The sequence below is a fragment of the Epinephelus lanceolatus genome, chromosome 20 (assembly GCF_041903045.1).
Source record: "Epinephelus lanceolatus isolate andai-2023 chromosome 20, ASM4190304v1, whole genome shotgun sequence".
Classification (NCBI taxonomy): domain Eukaryota; kingdom Metazoa; phylum Chordata; class Actinopteri; order Perciformes; family Serranidae; genus Epinephelus; species Epinephelus lanceolatus.
Window position 1 is genome coordinate 38,656,408 of NC_135753.1, and position 21,352 is coordinate 38,677,759.

A 21,352-nucleotide genomic window follows, 5' to 3' on the forward strand; every position below is an offset into this window, starting at 1 on the left:
TTCACTGATTAAACCCTCCGGACTTCTCTACAAGAAGACCTTGAATAAGGCCTTTGTTGACCCCACATATCTGTTTTTACCCCTGATGTGTTATGATGGTTATTATAAGGCCAGAGGGGGGGCACACATAGCTTTTAGTTTTTTACTTAGTGATATTTGACAATGGTATTTCTAAATTTCCACTCATATTTTTACAGAAGTCCCATAAAATTGAAACATAATTAATATTTCTCCTTATTACTTAGCCATGTATCACTCCCTCCAGGAATTAGACGACACCATTGGTTTTCAGTTACTGATGGATTTATTCTCTTTTCTCCACCCTTCATCACCGTCATCAAATCCACCATCAAACTGTTCAAATACATGACAATTTTCAGAATGACAACATATTAATGTTACTTACAAGCTGTAGAAACATGACAGTAAAAATGCACAATGAACACACAGTAAATCCCAAAATGAAACATACCTCGCTGGCTGCACACAACCGAGAGGGAATGAGTCCACTTGAGCAAAAATATAAAAATAAAATCTTCAAAAAACGGCAATAAAAGTTACTGCTTCTTCTTTTGTCCGGTAATGAAATGTTACCTTATACTCTTAACTTTCTGCGCTCTCAACTCCTTCTTGGAGGAGATTACAACCGCAGCATCTCTGTACCTGCTCTGCACCTCATGTAAACATCATGCGCAGCGCCAAAAAGTGCCCCCTGCGCAACACAATACACACCCAGTACCTCTGCAGTCCTGATACAAAACAAAATCGAAATGCAGGAAAATAAATCTTTTAAATAATAAATGTAAACGAAACATATCAAATAATGACATAAATAATATTTATGGCAGTTAAACCATGAGTTCATTATTTAAAACAGTCGCCTGTTAATTATTATTGTTGGTGTCATTATTTGAAATAAGAAGTTTTAAGTAGAAAGATATGAAAATATACAACAACAGTGCCGAAACAAACAGAAACAAAGCACTCCAAGAAACGACTTCAGCCACGTCACTGCATCCAAATCCGTACATATCTTTGAATCTACTGTCGACATGCCTGACCTCAAAAAGCTTCACTCAAAGAGCTGATCTGCAACATCAGCAACAACCCAAAGCAGTCACCAAATAAACCAGTACAATGCAACAACTGTTGAAGAATAATGAGCAGCCCATATTCAGTCAAAAGCATGAATAATGATCAATCATCAAAGACACATTTCAAACATCAGCAATAATGATCTGCGGTCGATTGATGATCACATCCATAACTGCCTCCTTGCCTTGGCTAGAAATGCACAATGTCCTCTGCAGTTCATAGACCAGCTTCACTCTGTGTTCAGCTGTAGCTGTGACAATGTCCTGTGAGTTTGAGACTCCAGCTCATCTCCACTGTACACGTGTGTGCAATTGTATGTTCCCTCGAGGTTTTGTCTGACTGAACAGATGCAGTCAAGGTGATGAGGTGCTTACATGAGCCTCAAAACCAGACGCAACTCAGCCCTGAGCAGAGTGAGCGTCCTCTACTGACCAATCAGACTGCAGGGTTTCTAGCTCCACCTTTTAGTACCAGATCTGTGTGCTAGGTACCCCAACAGAGGGGGGACCAAACATGGGGACGCTAAGGAACGCTTCTGTTGGTACCATCCACAACTTTCACTGTGGGAACGGAAAAAAAAAACAAACTGAACTGAACTGAAGCGTACTGCTCGGTGGAGACGTGGCAGTTGCCAAGGGGCGCGACAAAGCGTGGCATTTTGGACAACCTGGAAATGAGAACAGGTTGGGATACATCAGGGCAGGTTAGCTGAGACTCAGCTGAACTTAGACTGCCGACTTCCTCTGCATATTGCCAGGGAAAGGCCGAGGCAAACAATTGAGAAATATGGACTGCACTTGATATATATATATGTGTGTGTGTGTGTGTGTGTGTGTGTGTGTGTGTGCGTGCGCGGTTCACAAAGTTAGAGGATATATTTGTTGATTTTATTTATGGATAAAACAGCGCTCACATATGTACATGCACACATCCCTCAGAGAACTGCTGAGTCAGCAGGAATTGTAACTAACTAATGATGAGGGCAGAGATCTTTGGCGCCATTGGCTAAAAGCCCCAGTTGTTTGTCATGAATCTTAATTAGGGTCTTTTCTACTCCTTCCCTCTGCCTTTTCCTCCCTCCTCTCCCTGCGCTGCCTCCCTTATCTTCACGGCTCCTTCTTCTCCTCCCTGCTAATGTTTCTCCGGCTGTAAGGGGAAGCTACTAAATTGCTTGGCAGCTCTGGTGAAGATGAGGTGGCTGTGAGAGGAAGGCCCCCCATCAGATCAATGGCCTTTGGCCTCCCTGCGCATTTATCACACACACATACATATTTTTAACTTTGTAACACACACATACACATACCGATAACGGGAAGAAAATACCAACTTTCAGTCTTTTTTATACACACACACACACACACACACACAGAACTTTGCCGTGATTAATTAAGCCGTGTGGAATAGCAGAGCTCCATAAAGACATCATCAGGAATCTGAATCCATTCGCTGCTCTTCTTCTGCATTTAATTGGCCCTAACAGTTCATCACCAGAGACACACACACACACACACACACACACACACTTAAAGGAAACGGGAAATCTTTATGTTGATCTTTAGCTAGAACTGTTAGTGTTCTGTATTGCTCGTATAAAAGCATAATGAAACAGTTTCTGTCATTGTGTGTGTGTGTGTGTGTGTGTGTGTGTGTGTTGTGAGCGGTTGTGGCTGGTTGGGTATCCCATGTTCTCCTGGGTTCTGGCCTCTTCAGCACACAGAGAGAAGAGAGAGCAGGCGACCCGTGGGACCAAGTGTCTGCTGTTTGTCTTTACAGTGTCATAGATTTCCAGTAAGATTAAGACAGGCACACGCCCTCTCTCACTCTGCATCTCAGACTGTGCACGTGTTACAGGGACAGTAGTGCACAAGGACCACAAAGCAGAAAACCATGGATACTTTACATTTGTACATTTATACACGTCATGTCACCGTTTCTAAAGTGACGTAGTTCAGATTGCATGAATATAAACTGATCACCAGGGCGAGGCAAAACCAAACCTGAGGCTAGGGCTGTGCCACAACATCATGTTCACAATAATACAGGTATATTTTTTAATATCATGTGAAAAATTCATATCGTCTTAATTGCGATATTTCAGCTTGTTGACATATGACGTCATACTGTTACCCATGGAAACAACAAACATGGCTGAAAGTGAAATTATTAGCGACTCCTCTCTGATTCTGTCACAAACCTTTGCTGATGGAAACCTGCCTGAATAAACTCCATATATGTGACTGTGTCATAACAGCCTGTCACAGGTTACAGCCTGATGGTTAGAGGAGAAATGGCAGAGCATAAATAAAGAGAAGGAAATCAGCTGTTGATTTATATATATATAGATCCCAGGGGACATTTGTTTAAATGTGTAATTAGTGGTAGATTTGATTTAGTTGAACTCTTAATATTGTGACAGGATCTGAATCTGACTCTGAGTTACTGTTGTTGTTCACAAACTGAAGACATGAAACATCATTTTAGTTTTCACTGAAGATTTGAAGCAAACTGTGAAACTATCACTGATTTTGTTGCAACTCTATGTTCTATTATATAATAATAACAAAATTTTTTGCAAACTTTTGCAAATTTTTCATAATAAAAAAATGTTTTGCAAATTTTTCATAATTCAGCAGTGAGGAAATATGTCAGATTTTAGAGAACGTACGGGTCAACAGACAAAGAGCATGCCATATAGTAACAAAGCCAGTATGAGACAACACACGACGTAGCATTACCTGCCTGACCCAGTATCTCATCGTGCTAACTTGTAGCAGCAACATTAGCTGCTCTGTTTTATTAAAATTGGGCTGAAACCAACGGTGAGGAAGAAAAAGTCTAAATAATGTACATGTACATGTAATTTATTAAAATATGAGTAGAGGGAAAAGTCTGCTAGCTGCGAGGCTAATTTATGCGATGTAAACATGCTTAAGCTAATAATGGTCTAATAATGTGTCCATGAACTTTGACATGATTGAGCAGAATTTTATACTTTTGTTAGATGATGTTGTTAATCCATGTTTTAAGGCTGTTTGGAGAAGTTTGTCTTCAGGACTTTGTTACTGTTGTTGTTCACAAACTGAAGAAATGAGAGATAACCAAGGAGGTTATGTTTTCGCCGGCGTTGGTCTGTTTGTCTGCAAAATAACTCAAAAAGTTTTGAACAGATTTTGATGAAATAATTGATAATGGGACAAAGAACAGATGATAAAATTTTGGTGGTGATTGATTGAAGCGAAGTGGATAAAATAATATAATGGCGGGAAATCCGAGCTGCTTGGCGGAGGTCTGCGCTCTCCGAGTGCTTTTCTAGTTTTTCTTTAGTTTTTACTGAATATTTGAAGCAAACTGTGAAACTATCACTGATTTTGTTGCAATTCTGTTGATCTAAATCAGTAACAATTTAAATTTTTTTTTTTTACTAATTTGTCATATCGTCAAGAATATTGTTATGGCATAGTTACCCTTAAATATCGTGATAATATTTTCGGACCAAATCGCCCAGCCCTGCTGGAGACCACGTCCTTATCCCCGCTGCTTTCAGGCAGCAAAGCAGAACGGGATGCGTTGTAGACGTTGCAGGTGTATTAACCCTATGGGCCCGAACGACGCATAGTGCGTCCAAATTCACACCTGTTCTTCTCTATGGATTTTCTGCAACCATGCATCATAGCAAGAAGCCACGCATATCACATGAAACAGCGGAACCGTAGCATTACTGTTGGATGGATTACTCGCGAACGCAGGCTCGCACAGAAATGCCACGCATATCACATGAAAGCGCAGAAGCAGAGCTTTCCAGTGATACCACACACATCATTGTGCTGTCATCCCATCACACTATAAATACAGATCAATTGTCTACAAAATAAAATCCTGACGAATTTCTTTACAATCCATGATACAGATCTTATCAGTCACTTCATATAGTGAGGAATAATAATATTACTATTTTTCTATGATCTTAGATGTAAATATTGCATGTTTCTTTCAGATAAAACACATTTTTGACTTGTGAATGAGTCAATGGAATTTCTTGCAATAATGAAAAAATACTGGCAATCATGTCCGCCTGGCACAAACCACATGTTTTGGACAACTGTGAAGTGACAGAATGTCCCAGCATCATGGTTCTTATATTGCCAGATTCCAGAGAGTCTCCCCTCTTCATATATGACAGAATATGTCTTATTCCAACTTGCTGTGGTGAGATACATGTAAAAATGTAAGAATTTAGTCACACGGATTTGTTTTTTTCATTGATATAAAATCAATATAAACTATAGGCACATAGAAGGACATGGAATGATGGCAAATCTGATTAGCCCACATTGTCCTAAAAAAACAAGATATAGCATGTGTATGTAGCCTTTATAATGACTGTGATATGAGCTTAAAAGTATCTTAATGAAAAAAGTACTGGATGCGGTTGAAAGGAATGTGTATACATGTTGTAGACCAGACTTCAGCATCTAAACCAGGTCGTCTGAGGTGAAGCCGGCCTGACCTGTCCACTGTGTTTAAGGGGATTGTTTGGTCCACTTTAGTTTCTTCCTGATCGTGTCATTCAAATTTAGAAAAAGACAAAATGGTCTTTGTCTTTCTCTTATCGTCCTCAGTGTTCTGTTTATGCCAGCCAGCGGTGTCAGTCCGCAGCTGTCAGAGTATGACCTAAAACCACAGCAACACATACTAGTAGTGAAAAGAAGTGATTGAAATAACATTAATAAATATCAACAACCTGAACACTCCATCATCAATTAGACTGCATTATTCTCCTCTCTGCACATTGATTTATTTTTTCCTTTATGACACACTGACTGATCATTCCCCTCCTCCACTCCTCCTCCTCCCTCCACATCCCTCCTTCCTCAGCCCATCCATCAATGCTAAGAACCCACAATTATGCTAACACTAGCTTGTTATGACAGCGCCAAGTGTGCTGCATTGGCCACTTATTGACTAAATGAATAATCTTGCTTTTCTTAAAGGGAGCGTCCACGATCAGTCACCACAGTCCTGACCTCCTCCAGCAGCTCCGCACTCTCTTCATTAGACTCTGTTTCCTGCTGCCTCTAATTCACATATAAACAGCTGTAACAGCACGGCACATATTGACACAATGTCAACGTCTTTATTATGTAATTATTTCTGTCTTATAGAAATGAAACCAACATGGAAAAACTTAATGCAGTTTTATTATTTTGTCATGTGAGCAGTTATGCTCAGCCAGCATGGGCTTACAAGACACTCCAGCTTCAGAGTAAACCAGGATCAATCAATCAATCAATTTTATTTATAAAGCCCAATATCACAAATCACAATTTGCCTCACAGGGCTTTACAGCATACGACATCCCTCTGTCCTTAAGACCCTCGCAGCGGGAGTCCAGTAAACATAAATTCAGACGGCATTAAAGGGAGAGAAAATATAACAAAGCAGCAAAAGCATCGTACATTTTCAGGTTTTGGGAAGACCAAATTCGTGGATCACTCACAAAGGCATTTTATTATTATTATTATTTAGACTTTAGCAACACAATTGGCAGATTTAAACACATGAGAATCAAACAACCATTCCAGCTTTTGGTCATCTGCATCAGATCAAGGTTTAGACGAGCCATTTCACAGAACATTAACTCTCTTCAAGTCATCATTAGGGCTGCAACTAACGATTATTTTCATTGTCGACTAATCTGTCGATTATTTCTTTGATTAGTCGACTAATCATTTCATCGAAAAATGTGTTAAAATGTTGAAAAATGTGGGTCTGTCTCACCCAAACCCCAAAATGATGTCATCTAATGTCTTGTTTCCTACTCACGCCAAAGGGTTTGAGTTCTCCGTCATGGTGTGTAAAGCTGCCAATATTTGAACGTAAGAAGCTGCAGTAAGAGTATTTTGGATACTTTTATAGTACTTTTCTATGAAAAATGACTCAAACCGATTAGTCGACTACTAAAATAGTCACCGATTATTTTAATAGTCGATTAGTCATTGATTAGTCGACTAATCGTGGCAGTCCTAGTCATCATAGTTTGTACAATATAAAAGAAAATGGGACTCACTTTTCACTTCACCCAAATCACAGAGCTCACATATCCAGAGGAAAAATACCAGCTCTCAGCTGTGCAACTTAAGGTCTTTGTGATACGGTTTCAGTTCAGAGGAGGACCCAAATGCAGATTCAACAGGCAGGTTTAAGTTTCCAACAAAAGGCGAGCTTTAATGTAGCTGATGAAGGACTTTCCAATGAAGGCAGGCAACTCAAACAAAAACATCTGGGAGCAGAACAAAAATCCAAACTAAAACCAACCAGGAAAAGACATGAAGACAAGGGCTGGATGCAGGAATGACGAACACAGAAGGTTCACAGAAGATAGGCAGACGGACTGACACACACAGGTATATATACACAGAAGACTAATCAGAAGAACGAGACACAGCTGGAGGAGGAGGACATGGGCAACAGGAGGGAAATGGGGATTGGCTGACAACAAGGGTGGAGCAGACAAGACTAATACAGAACAGGTGTGAAGGGAAGACTCTGGGAACAGGGAAGGACTAACGAGACAGGTGTGACAGAAAACAGGCGGGAAAACACACAAAGACAGGAAGTAAAACCAGACATGACACATGAGCAGAGAACCTACAAAATAAAACAGGAAGCAGATTAAACATGAGCTAAACAACATGAAACAAGGAACACAAGGTAACAGGATATGAAGCCAAAGCCCAGGATCATGACACTTTAGCCTCTGGATAAACTGGATGTGACAGATGGTTCAGGGGCAAACTCCTGTTTTATATGCACATATGTCCTTAATGTAATAGAATACCAGCCTGTATTATTACGTGAAGAAACAGCAAAATATAAAAGTAATATAAAAAATAAAACCACTGTTTAGAAATGAAGGGTTAATAAGATGAAGGACGAAATGAGAAGAATAATGTTCACTGTCTTGCCCCGACATTTTATTTATTTATTTTTTTAGCGTAATGCTCAACAGTTATTCCTCTCTCCAAAGATAATTGGAGCAGCAACAGGAGGCAGGAGGAGGAGCTCAGACATCCAGAGGGAGTTTGGAGTAGAGTCGCTGCAACTGTGCCTCAAAAGGGGTCAGTTGAGGTGGTTCGGGCATCTGATCAGGATCCTCCTGGGCGCCTCCTGTTCTGGGTACATCCAACTGGTAGGAGGCCCTGGGGTAGACCCAGAACACGCTGATTACACGTCTCATCTGGCATGGGAATGCCTTGGGGTCCCCCAGGAGGAGCTGGAAAGCATCGCTGGGAAGAGAACCCTCTGTAGTGCTTTGCTCAGCCCGCTGCCCTCGTGACCTGGACCCTTGATAAGCAGATAAAATGGATCGATATCCAACAGTCAGAGTCTGATTCAGGTTATCTGCACAAGGTTCTCAACATGGAGGTGGCTGAGTTGGCGGCTAGCAGCTAACAGTGCTAACTCCAGTAACAGTGCTGTCAAAGGCAACAGTACTGGCTCAGCTGGTGGTGTTAACCTGGGGGAACCAGACAGTGGACGCCATGCTTCCGCAATGACGGCAGGTTGGAACAGCGTTATCAGTGGTAACCCTCGTATGAGTGCGGCGCAGAGCGGCAGCGATTAGCTAGTCAGTGCGATTTGCACACAAGGCCTGTTTTCACCCCCAACTCGTCAAATTTCACCCCTTCATCAGTTGATCTTGGTGTTTGACACAGATACAAAGAGGCACCCTTTTTGTCGGGCAACAACCACAGTATAAGGAGCAAGAAATTCCACATTGTGCAGCTGGGTGGAGAGGCCGATGGTTCAAACAAACTAACAACATAGTGCGCCAAGAAAAACTGTCTATGAAATAGTCTGTATTTAAACAGTATCATGTCTCCGCCCTCTCTTTGACAGTTGGCTTTTCACCTTGTCTTCAAGTGAACACATTGGAGAGGTTAATCGGATGAACGGTTGTTGAGGAAATCGAAGGACAGACATTCATATACAAAGACAGACAGACAGACAGACACTTCTATTTGAGTTAGATGTTGAGACATTTCAGTCAGGACCAAAGTGGTGGACCGTCCGGCCGACAGACAGACCCACATTGCCGTCCTTAAAACTGTCAGCCGTCCCAAGACCCGGCTGTTCCAGACACTGCTGCTCCAAGGAGCTGCCCGGCACCCTTCCCCTGTCCGTCCCTGTCCTCTGGGAGACTGTAACCCAGCTGACTTGGCAAGAGGCTTTGTCTCAACCTCTCTCTCTCTCTGTCAAATATGTATCCCTGCGCACTGGAGACCTCCAAGTGGGGGTGGGGGGGGGGGTCTTTAAGTGCCAACAGGCAGACATCTCCACAGTAAGAAGAATCTGGGTAATAAACCAAGGTGGCTGACAGTAATGTAACCCTTAGACAGAGCTGGAGAGCAGCTGTGGCGAGCTTTTCAAAGGTGAACAGAGAAGACAGCCACCCATCAAGTCAGCAGTCCAACAGTCAACGTCCACTGGCTGTATCTCTGTCTCCTCTTTCTCTCTTTGTCTCTGTCTCTGTGTCTGCTGTAGGCCTGTTGTGGTTTTGATGGGCAGCAGATATTATGGGGTTTGGCAGCATTTAATTCCCAGTTGAAAGTGTTGACATGGGATGGAGGCAGAGAGAGGAGAGAACACGAGACACTTCAATCACAGACGGACAGTTCCACCACTGCGGATTTGTATATACGCATCCTCCGTGTGTGTGTGTGTGTGTGTGTGTGTGTGCACTGTAGAAAAGCATGGCCATACAGTGTAAAAGCTGAGGTGGAACAAGCAAGTGGCATCTTACACAACTGCCAATGACACACTGAGACAGCTGTTCATGAAGGAAGCTTGCTTACTATATGATGTGTGTAGTGTACACTACACCGTACTGAACCTTTTTATACTATATCTATACCATACCATGCAGCTGAAGCTTACTACACTCCCTCACTCCATCGAGGAGCAAGATACATTTTTCAAGCAGCCCTCCAAGTCTCCAGGGTGTGAGTGTTGGGGCGACTCTGGATAGAGAACTGCTCAAATGGGCAATTTGGTCTGGCTGTTCTGTAAAGTTGGAGTGCTGAGAGACAGATTTTAAAAAGAACACTCAGTCTGTTATGCAGGCTTTGGTTTCTAAATTTGTAGGGCCCGTCCCAATACCCCCCCTTAGCCTTACCCCTACATTTGCACGTTCCCGCGAGGGGTAGTGGTGTCCCAATTCCTTTTTGCGTGTAGGGGTAGGGGGCATAACGAGGGGTAGTGGGTATGAAACTAGCCCTTCAGAGCGAGGGATTTCAGATGCTGACTTGCCAGCGAGGGATAGACGTCGCCATGGCTACCACCGAGCAAGAGATGGGGAAAAAAGTTCATACATAGCTAACGTTACCGTCGTCAGGTTGCTTGTTAGCTAGCTAGCTAGCTCGCACTATCTGGCGTCTGTCATCTGTCCTGTTCTGAAAAATTGTCGGACTTTCAACATTACGATAACACGCCAGCTAGCATAACTATGCTGCCTCGTAATGTTAGCTGGTTAGCTAGCTAGCAGAAGCATGATGAATGCGGCAAACATGATTGGTAGGATGAACTCAACTGGAGACTCCATTGTAGATGCCGGTTGGAAATGTAGATGGCTCACAGCTTCCTGTTTAAAATAGTTACGTATGCGTGAATGTAACCGACGCGGTGACGTAGTGAGTGGCGTCCCAATTCCTAGGGAAAGATTTCAACCCCTACCCCTCGTTGCTTCATTTCAAGGGCCGAGGGGTAGTGGGCAAGGGGGGGTATTGGGATTGGGCCGTAGTCTTCAAGCCTGAGCTGAGATACCAATGATGACATCACTATGACATCACTGGGGTTATTTTCTGACACTTTCATTCCAAAGCTGTTTTTACAGACTCACTATTTATGCTTATGACTAATATATTGATGTTCATGATTGAAATTGGTGAAGTATCTCAGTAGTGTGTTTACATTTACATTTATTCTCTTCAGTGAGCAAACAGTGAAGCTCATTTGTATTTTACACAACATTAATCTTAAACACAAGGAATGTGGATTTGACCAGATCCAGTCGTGTGTGCTGTAACTGTGAGCTGCTAAAGGACCGTGATAAAAAGATGGTTTGACCAAAACTGTCATTTCTGCAGAAAAGCAGATGAACATAATGAAGCAACACAGGCCTACCACCACTGCTCTATGCCACCATTATACAGTCTGCTGGTTGATTAGTCTAAGATCTGATTGGTGGATCCTGGTCACTGACATGCTCCAACATTTCCCACTTTTAAGTATGCTTGTTTCAGGCCAAGCATGAATAAGGAAGAAAAACCAAGACACAATTATTAACGGGCTGTAGGGAAAAGCACAGAGAGAGACTGAGCTGGAGAAAAAGTCTTTTCCACTCCAATGAGCTCTCTCGCTTGTGAGCAACAGACACCCATGGGAGAGGGAAAGTGACAGACAGAGGTGGTGTGTGTGTGTGTGTGTGTCCGCTTGTCCACTACTCAGCAGTATTCGACACTAATAAGTGAACCACAGTGAATGTTGATGATCATTACTGACCATCGCTACTCCACAGCTGCGTGTGTGTCCACTGTTGATGACCGTATGTACGCTGTGTGAATATCTAGTGTTTGTATATTTGTTCCAGTTACACTGTTGGCCACAGTTTGACTGCTGAGGGTCACACTGGGATTGTGTGCCAGTAAACACACTCAGACACCTGCAGCTGTTTAGCTACATCTGTGGCTCGATGTGTCAACCAATTGGCTAATCCCATTCATGGCGCCCTATTTAAACTGCTCTGACCTGCCTACTGTTGCTGCTTCCTCTGCGAGCTGCTTTGCAACCTGCCTCCACCCCAGCTCCTCCTTTTCATGCTGTGTCTGACTTATCAATGTCATTTCTGTTTGTCATTGATGCTGCTCTGTTCTGTTCCCAGGGGTCTTTGCTTCTGCTCTCCCTGCTTTAGTCTTTCTGTGTCGGCACATGGAAGGGCAGGGAGGTGTGCACTCTCAGCCTTAGACTCTCTGCGTAAGCCCGAGGAAAGGCAGAGAGGCCATACCTCCAAATATAATACTGCAAATGGAAATAAAGTTTTCTTTGACTAAAGTGGTCCTGACTGAACACTAGTTGTATGTGCAAACTGAAAAAATGTCTGTCCTCTCTTCCTCTTCTCTTCAGTCTCTATGGCAGACACATGCAGGCCAACCCAGAGCCTCCGAAGAAGAGCAACGACAAGAGTAAGAAGATCAGCCGCAAACCGCTGGCCGCCAAGAACAAATGAAGAGAGGACGGAGGATGGAGATGAACACTCGCTCAACCTGAACTCACTGCATGTGCCTTTATTTCTTCTCTCTTCTTTTTTTATAAACATTTTGTATTACATTGAAATGTATGAATTATGTTTCTAAATATGTTAAATATTGTTTAAACTGTATTCCACCGCACCACTGTGCCTAATACTAGTGATGGCCAAATGAAGCCTCATGAAGCATTTTCTTTATTTTCTGAGCCCACTAGATGGCGCTCATGGTTGAAAGAGAGAGGCTCAAAGAATGGCAATTCAGTGTGCTTTCAACCTTTTGTTGAACAAAAAGCGCCATCTAGTGGGCTCATAGAATAAAGAAAATGCTTCATGAGGCTTCATTTGGCCATCACTAGCTAATACTAATCTCCAGATCCTTTTCAGACCCACTCCACTTTGAAGTTCTACAACTTCAGCATACTTTCAGCTACAGACAAACGGGTTACAAGACTTTGAACATTAAACTAGTATTCGGTTTTCTTATATATTTTAAGTTTTATTTTTAATAATGAGTGTGTGTTGCGCTGCATATAGAGTGCGTCATATGACCACCTGTCCACTCCTGCTGTTCTGCTTTTTTAAAAGGTCAAAAGAACTATTAAATCTGTGTTCAGCTTTGTGATACTTTTCGGCTCTTCACACACAGTGAAGTTCAGCCATCGTCTTTTCAATCAGTACATTTCAGCTCTTTGGGGCCGTGCTGTTTTTGTGCCAAAGTGTTTTTCGGTGACTGATATTAATACAGACTATTTCTTCTTTCAGCTTTTTAAAGAAAATCACTTCTTCTTCCAGCTTTTTGGGCAATGTATTTCAGCTCTTAACAAGCCAAAACTAGTTATGCTGAATGTAATATGTACGTAAAGATAGCACCAGGGACGTGCACATGTACTTGATGAAGATGCCCGGGGAACAGCCCATTTGCCCTCTTTGACTGAGCTGCTCCCTGTAGAGGAAAAAGAAGATACTTGTTTTATTTTTACTGCTGTGAAAGAGAAATATGAGAAGCCCATAAATATTTAAGTTAGCCCAAATTGTTAATAAATAAATAAATAAACATGACACAAAGCGACGCCCCTGTCAGGTGACGCTGTCGTTGCTGACTGGTGAGGCTCTGGTGAGTCTTCTTAAGTTGTAGAAATGATTAACGAGTGGTTGAACCCAGAGCTGTTGAACTCATTTTAATTCATGGGCCACGTACTGTACAGCTAGTGATGGCCAAATGAAGCCTCATGAAGCATTTTCTTTATTTTCTGAGCCCACTAGATGGCGCTCATGGTTTAAAGAGAGAGGCTCAAAGAATGGCAATTCAGTGTGATTTCAACCTTTTGTTGAACAAAAAGCGCCATCTAGTGGGCTCATGAAATAACGAAAATGCTTCACGAGGCTTCATCTGGCCATCACTATAGCCCAGTTTGATCTCAAGTGGGGCCGGACCAGTAACACCACTGCAGAATAGCATTATAAATACCAACACCTTCAAATTTTTTCTACGCTCTGATCATCGACTTACAAAACAGATTAAACAGCCTGAGATGTCTCGAGATGATGACTCACTGTCATTACATGTGTATTTTTATCTCATCTCGTCTCTACTACTGTGTGGCACTGCTGACATCACCACACCAAACTCAAGTGGAGGCTGTTGAGGAAGCATGTTCAGTTATCCCCTGCCTTACAAACCTAGCTGTAGGGTTCCACTAATATTGTTTTAGACAGAGGTCTGATACAGACTCTTTTGTACTGAAGCTGCTGATTGTTTTTCTTAATATTTAATATCATTAAATACGACAAGTATTCATTCAGTAAGTATTTCAGAGAGGATATCTGATATCTAGATATGTAACAACTCATTTGGCCGACACCGATATCAGTGTAACCATTTTTTCTCCACCAAATTTTAGTGATCATCAAGGCTAACCACAAACAGGGGGTTGCCCTGTTTTTAGGTCGGAGTAACAGCCCCTCAAAATATGTGTGCACGTCCCTGGATAGCACAGCCGAGTAAAGAGCTGCAGGTGAGATCCACTCACATGCCTGGTGGACATTTGCACACCAGCTAGAATGGCAGCATATTGTCTTTTAAGCCACTTTTTTCAAACACAATCATGATTATTATCTGTGATCAGTTACACCTGCAGTTAACTGTGTTCATTCCACTGATCTCTGACACTCGCTGCATCTTCAGTTCCACATTATCTTTAAGTTATTTATCAAAGCTTTACCAAGTGTCCGTCACATTTCAGCCTGTTGCAGAACTGAATGAATATAATCCATTTTTAAAATTCATCGTGCTTTCATCACAGGCCAAATTATACTGAAAGCTCATTGAGCTCGCTGCATTGAACATTTCAAATAAAACAATCAAAGACAATGTCCTCTCTTGTGTTGTTCATTTCAGAGAAATATACAGTGCCATACAGTGGCTGCAAAAGTTTGGGCAAAGTTTTGTTTACTGTGAACAGTTAAGTGAGCAGAAGATGAGCTGATCTCCAAAAGACATGACGTTAAAGATGAAACATGCTTTTCAACATTTTAAACATCAGTGTATTATTTTTGTTTTGTACAAATGTAGAGTGAAAAAAAGAGGAAAGCAGCACCGTGCAAAAGTTTGGGCACCCCAAGACATTTGAGCTCTCAGACAGCTTTTCCCAGGGTCTCAGAGCTTAATGAGCTTGTTAGGGCTCTGGCTTGTTCACAGTCATCGTTAGCAAAGGCCAGGTGATGCTAATTTCAAAGCTTTATAAATACTCTGACTCCTGAAACCTCGTCCCAACAATCAGCAGCCATGGGCTCCTCTAAACAGCTGCCTAGCACTCTGAAAACTAAAAGACCTGATGAAGACTAAAAGAAGATAGCAAAGTGTTTTCAGGGAGCTGTTTCCTCAGTTGGTCATGTCATTAAGAAATGGCAGTTAACAGGAACTGTGGAGGTCAAGCTGAAAACTTTGTGAGAGAGCTGCTCGTAGGATTGTTAGAAAGGCAAATCAAACCTCTGTTTGACTGCAAAAGACCTGCAGGAAGATTGATCAGACTCTGGAGTGGTGGTGCACTGTTCTACTGTGCAGACACACCTGGACAAATATGACCTTCATGGAAGAGTCATCAGAAGAAAACCTTTCCTGTGTCCTCACCACAACATTCAGCCTCAGACGTTTGCAAAGGAACGTGAACAAGCCTGATGCTTTTTGGAAACAAGTCCTGTGGACTGATGAAGGTAGAACAGAACTTTAAGGTATGTTTGGAGAACAAACGGTTAAACACGGGGGTGGATGGATGATGCTTTGGGCTTGTGTTGCAGCCAGTGGCACGGGGAACATTTCACAGGTAGAGGGAAGAATGGATTCATTCTGGAAGCAAACATCACAGCATCTGTAAAAAAAGCTGCAGATGAAGAGAGGATGGCTTCTACAACAGGACAGTGATCCTAAACACACCTCCAGATCCACAATGGACGACCTCAAGAGGAGCCAGCTGAAGGTTTGGCCACGCCCCTCACAGTCCCCCGACCTAAACATCATTAAACATCTGTGGATAGAGCTCAAAGAGCAGAGCATGAAGACGGCCCAAGAATCTCACAGAGCTAGAAGCCTTTTGCAGGAAGAATGGGTGAAAATCCTCCAAACAAGAACTGAAAGACTCTTCTTGTGACGTTTACATGCCACTGTAACTTAGTGTAAAGTACTCTCCATTATCATTTTGAACTGTGAGTGCTGTTCTTATTTTACTTGGGTTGTTGCACTGAGTAAAGTTCCATCAACTTCGTCAGACGCACTAGACAGAGACACCAGAAAAAAACTGTGAGAAAAATACTCTTTAAGACTGGTTCATGAAAAAAAGTCAGCTGTTAGTCTTCTGAAAACAAACCAAAAGCAAACTGTGGTCTGGACTCATTCTAGTGTGTTAAAATACCAGTCTAATCCAAACTGTGAAACATCAGAGGCACAGGTGGTCCTGAAGTGTCTGTCCGTTAAATCCACAATGACTCTGTCCTGTCAGGAGCACAGACAGCGGCCACACAGATGTCACCAGGCTGATTCACGTTGGAAACTGAATGGACAAAATAACTTCCAGGCAGTGCAGGCTAACAGCAGTCCTCCACCCACTGTAGCTCTGAATGCAGCCAGAAGCAAATGTTGCCACAGTACGTTTCTGTGAACAACAAATAAATGAAGTGCAGTTGGAGTATAACAATCAGCTCACATTTAAAGCCTTGTGGTGAGTTAAATTCGAAAGCTACAGTTGTCACTTAACCTTGGTTAGCAAGGGTGTAGGCAGAGTAAAGGGCCTGACTCCGCGCCCTACTGACACCAGCAGAGGAACATAGTAAATGAAACTTAAAAAAAACAGAACTTCCCCTTCAATAATAATTGTCCCCATCCAACTCAAGATAATCCCAGTGTGAAAGAAATGCCCAATGTCCACTGTTTAAAATGAAAAAAACGTGTCCAAAAAATAAGGAGGAACCAAAGTTTCAGTTTCTTTCTGGTCCTTCACACACGGTCAAGGAATCACCAAAAACACGAGTCCTTAGAAGTTTTTTCTGTCTCCACTCCACCACCGCTCTCCTTCCTCCTGTCCCAACAAAATCAAGAAACCCTCCCCAAACAATTCCCTGCTCCTTTGTCTCCTACCAGCCACGCCCCTTCACCTGTGTGCAGCAGCACACCTGAACAGGTGGGAGCAAGATCAGAGCAGGGGTGAGAGGGAGACACTGCAAGACACTTTCAGATTGTATTTGAAGGCTACTCTGTTTAACAGCCCTCTAACAATCATCTGCACCTTTGTGGCCGTGTCACAGGAGTTCAGTTAGGAACCACTGCTGCCTTCACTCCTTGGTATTTTTCGAGCTTCTCGTGTTCCTTGTTCCTGATGTTACTGTTGCTTGGGATGCTCGGTCTCATCAGGTTGGTTCCTCAACACCTGATGCAGACCTTGTTGACCCAGATGACGTCTGAGCCGGCATGACACTTGCATTTGCAGTTTCACTTATCTATCTAGGCTAGCAGCATTGGGAACCTTACCTAAGGGTCCACACTGGATATGAATGGAAAGCCAAACCCCCAATCCTCCACGCCAAAGTCAGAAGTCTTAACTTGTGATGGCCAAATGAAGCCTCATGAAGCATTGTCTTTATTTTCTGAGCCCACTAGATGGCACTGATGGTTTAAAGAGAGAGGCTCAAAGAATGGCAATTCAGTGTGCTTTCAACATTTTGTTTCCTTCATGAGGCTTCATCTGGCCATCACTAGTCTTAACCATTGAGCTATCCAGCTACTATATATTTATATATAAAATCCATTTAGCCTCACTTGCACCCAACAAACACTCATCATCCCAACGTGTTTACAGACTTTTTGCAGAATCTCTGTTTTTACCACATCACCTGTATAACCATCACATCCTCCCTGTGACCTCGTCACATGTCCATGTTTGGTCATGGACTTTCCACGTCCACATATGACGTCCAAGGTACCCTGGGTGTGTTGGTTGTTGACGTTCTGGGACGCCGTGTCAACTTCAGCCTGTTACATGCATTGTCTGTTTTCAAAATACACTTCTGTTTTCACAGGAAATGTACAGTTAGCATGTGCTGTACTCCTGGTTTGTTTTGTTTTGTTTTCTTTGTTATTTTTATTTTTGTATGTCTCTGTCTTACTTTACAGTAGTGATGGCCAAATGAAGGCTCATGAAGCATTTTCTTTATTTTCTGAGCCCACTAGATGGCGCTCATGGTTTAAAGAGAGAGGCTCAAAGAATGGCAATTCAGTGTGCTTTCAACCTTTTGTTGAACAAGAAGCGCCATCTAGTGGGCTCATAGAATAAAGAAAATGCTTCATGAGGCTTCATTTGGCCATCACTACTTTATATGATGCCTCCGGACTCTTTTCATGTATCTGCACTTGTTCTCACTCGTTCTGTTATCACCATATTATACAATAAAGAAATGCTTTCGGGAGACGGGCCATGAGGCTGGTTGTTCCAGTTTGATTGTCAGAGTGAGAAGAATATTTAGGAAAGTTGTGCAGATGCAGGGGGCAGGGTTTCCAAAGTTTCCTGAAAGAAAAGAACATTCAATATGGTAGCCTTAGTTTAAGAGCTCCATCCATCTCTGAGAGAAAGTAGTAATGGCAGGCTGACTCATCCTCTGCTGCCTTTCAATTGTTTTGTCACAGACTGTTTGGAGGCAACGCTGCGGCTGAAAATGAACCGCGCCACACAATGTATCATCAGGACGAATGAATATTGGTCAACTTTAAGAAACTAAAGATGAGTCGGTGACCTCTCAGCAACTGTCAGCTCCACCCTAAAGATCAGGCCAACCTCAGTCACTGCTGCGCTCGGCTGTGTTTTCTCCTCCGTCCCTTTGGGTGGATGTTGTTCCTCTTTTGTTCTCACTTCATCTCAATTCATCTCACACCTTTCCAAGGACACAATGAGTCCCAGGCTAACTAAAGCCCATTGATTTTCACGAGGTGATTTATAGGTGGCGTGTGTGTTAGGGCAGGCTTGATTGTCTAAGGGGGGCTGCACAGTGCCACTTTAATGAGGGTGGTGACACAGGGCAGAGAGGCAAGCACCCCGCCCACCACAGGACGAGCCACTGATACACAGCTGCTGCTTTACCTAATGACCAGAGCATTTACACAGAGCGTGCACTTAAAGAAAGAAAAAACATCGGTCTATACGCATTTATTCTAATATTCACCTTTCGCCTCTGTCTTCAGTTCTTTTCATATACATTTTTTTTTGGGGGGAGGGGGGACCCATTTAATTTGACTTCTGGAAGAATAATTTGAAGCCAACAGATATGAGTCCGACTGATGTGACGACTGTTAAGGCCCAGACGCACCAAACTGACATCTAGCGGTGATGAACGCCAACGTGTCTTAGCCAAAAAGTGGCACATGAACACACCGCACATACTACAGGTGGCCAACCAGCACGTACGTTTTGCACCTGTGTGAGAGGAATTAACTCTTCACACCAGCAGAAAGGCAAACTGGAAGACCGTCATAACCCTAGTTAGCCACTTAGCACATTAACAATGCAATCAAATGTTGAAAGAACGGCGCCATCACATCCTCACTGCGACCTCGTCACATGTCCACGTTTGGTCATGGACTTTCCACGTCCACATATGGCGTCCAAGGTACCCTGGGTGTGTTGGTTGTTGACGTTCTGGGACACCGTGTCAACTTCAGCCTGTTACATGCATTGTCTGTTTTCAAAATACACTTCTGTTTTCACAGGAAATGCACAGTTTGCATACAGTCTCTTTCAAAATAAAAGCACTACATTGGTACAACAATGTGAACTGATGTAATTTTTCCTTCAACAACACACATACATGGTTGGGTTTAGGAGAAAAGAAAAAGCTTTGGCTTGACAATTTTACAGAAAGCCAACGCCGGCCTCCAGGGTGAAAGTCAAGGGCCCAGCGTTGACCAGGTGCAGACCAGGAGTGTCTTAACCGTGCGGCAGCGAACAACAACACAAACCATCAGGAAACGTTTCTGCTGAAGAGTTCACTGTAACAAATTTGTTCTGATCTCACTCCCTCCTGACTTTAGCTCTTTGTTTACATGCCAGACTTCAGTTTCTCTTCTCGTACGCTGAGCTGAACTGCCAATCAGAGTGATTTCATTCCCCAGCAGGCTCTGCTGTCTCTGGTTCAACGTGCTGAAACAGCTGAACAAAAGCTGTAAATGGTCAACAAGAGCCAGCGGTGCCAGACACACCACAAAGTCTAGGGCGACAGATGCAAACGGTCCAATGTTGACTGATGGACGACTGTCAGCTTGGTGTGTCAGGGCCTTGACTTCTCTTGACGTCTTTCTCAAAACCCCTGAGCCTCATGAACAGCTGCTGAACAAGGAGTTCTTACATTAGAGGGATAATTAAGATTTTTTGAAGTGGGCTCGTTTGGGTTTCTTAGCCGTATATCAGTACATATATACTTATCAGTATATTAGGTACACTAGATGTATACAGCATACACTTAGACTGATAGTGATTTTTTTTCTTTAGGTGGCAAAAATACATTTTGTAACTGACCTTCAACCACTGCAGTACGTTGCTTAGCTTCCATGTCTGACTGCAGCCTGCTTCTCCAAACTGAGGGTGCACCAGCTGACATCTGCTGCAGCTAATACACTGACTGTGGATAATCACCCTGTATAACCTGATACAACCCCACTCTCAAAAATCCAAACTCTCCCTTTAACTTGAGACTGACAAAGAGATTCATGAGTTGCAGTGTGCGACTAGACTTAATGTCAACCACTGCTCCTTTGAGACAACATGGACCTAACAGATGTGATACTGACCATCCGCTGACCATCCCAGCTACATCAGCTACAGTCTCTGCTTTATTGTTTTTGTTACTTTATTTTTTTATTGATTTTTGAACATACTTTTAAAATAACAAGAACAAAAATCAAACAAACAAATCACACATAGCTGCCAAACATCTTATTGTAAATCTTTGATAAAAGGAGAGGTCATGAGTCCACATACATGTATTAAACTGTGAGAGCATTATTTATGTCTGAGAGTGCACTCCACTTCACGTCGGGCTGAGGAGGCCACCAAAAGAAATTAAGCAATCGGTTAGATAAACAATTATTTAAGGCTGCTACAGTCACATACAAAGTCCATTTCTCCATTTTTGTCAAACTTTGCTTTTTGTAACCTCAGACAGGAAGTGATCTTTTTCATTTCATATATTTCAAAGATGATATTAGTCCAATCATCTACAGGTGGGGATTCCATCTGCAGCCATTTCCTTGTGATGGCCTGCTAACCCCCAAACTCCACCAGATGCGTGTTGGTTGCGTCTGCGCTCCGGAACTGCAGCAGAGCTGATACGTTTCAATTCTAGTCAATGTGTGTGTTTCCACCGGTTGCGGCTGTGCTGCGTTCCGGCTCCGTCACAGCTGCGGCGCTCCGGAGC

General features: G+C 42.8%; 1 protein-coding gene across 1 annotated transcript in view; it reads left to right on the plus strand.

Annotated features, from left to right (window-relative positions):
- The window catches only part of rsu1 (Ras suppressor protein 1), a 50,278-nt gene extending 35,507 nt beyond the window's left edge, over positions 1-14,771 (plus strand). The window contains exon 9 of the mRNA XM_033638196.2: positions 12,277-14,771. Within this exon, the coding sequence (XP_033494087.1) occupies positions 12,277-12,379 (103 nt within the window). The 3' untranslated portion in view covers positions 12,380-14,771. The remainder of the gene's footprint in view (positions 1-12,276) is intronic.
- The last annotated feature ends 6,581 nt before the right edge of the window (positions 14,772-21,352 follow it).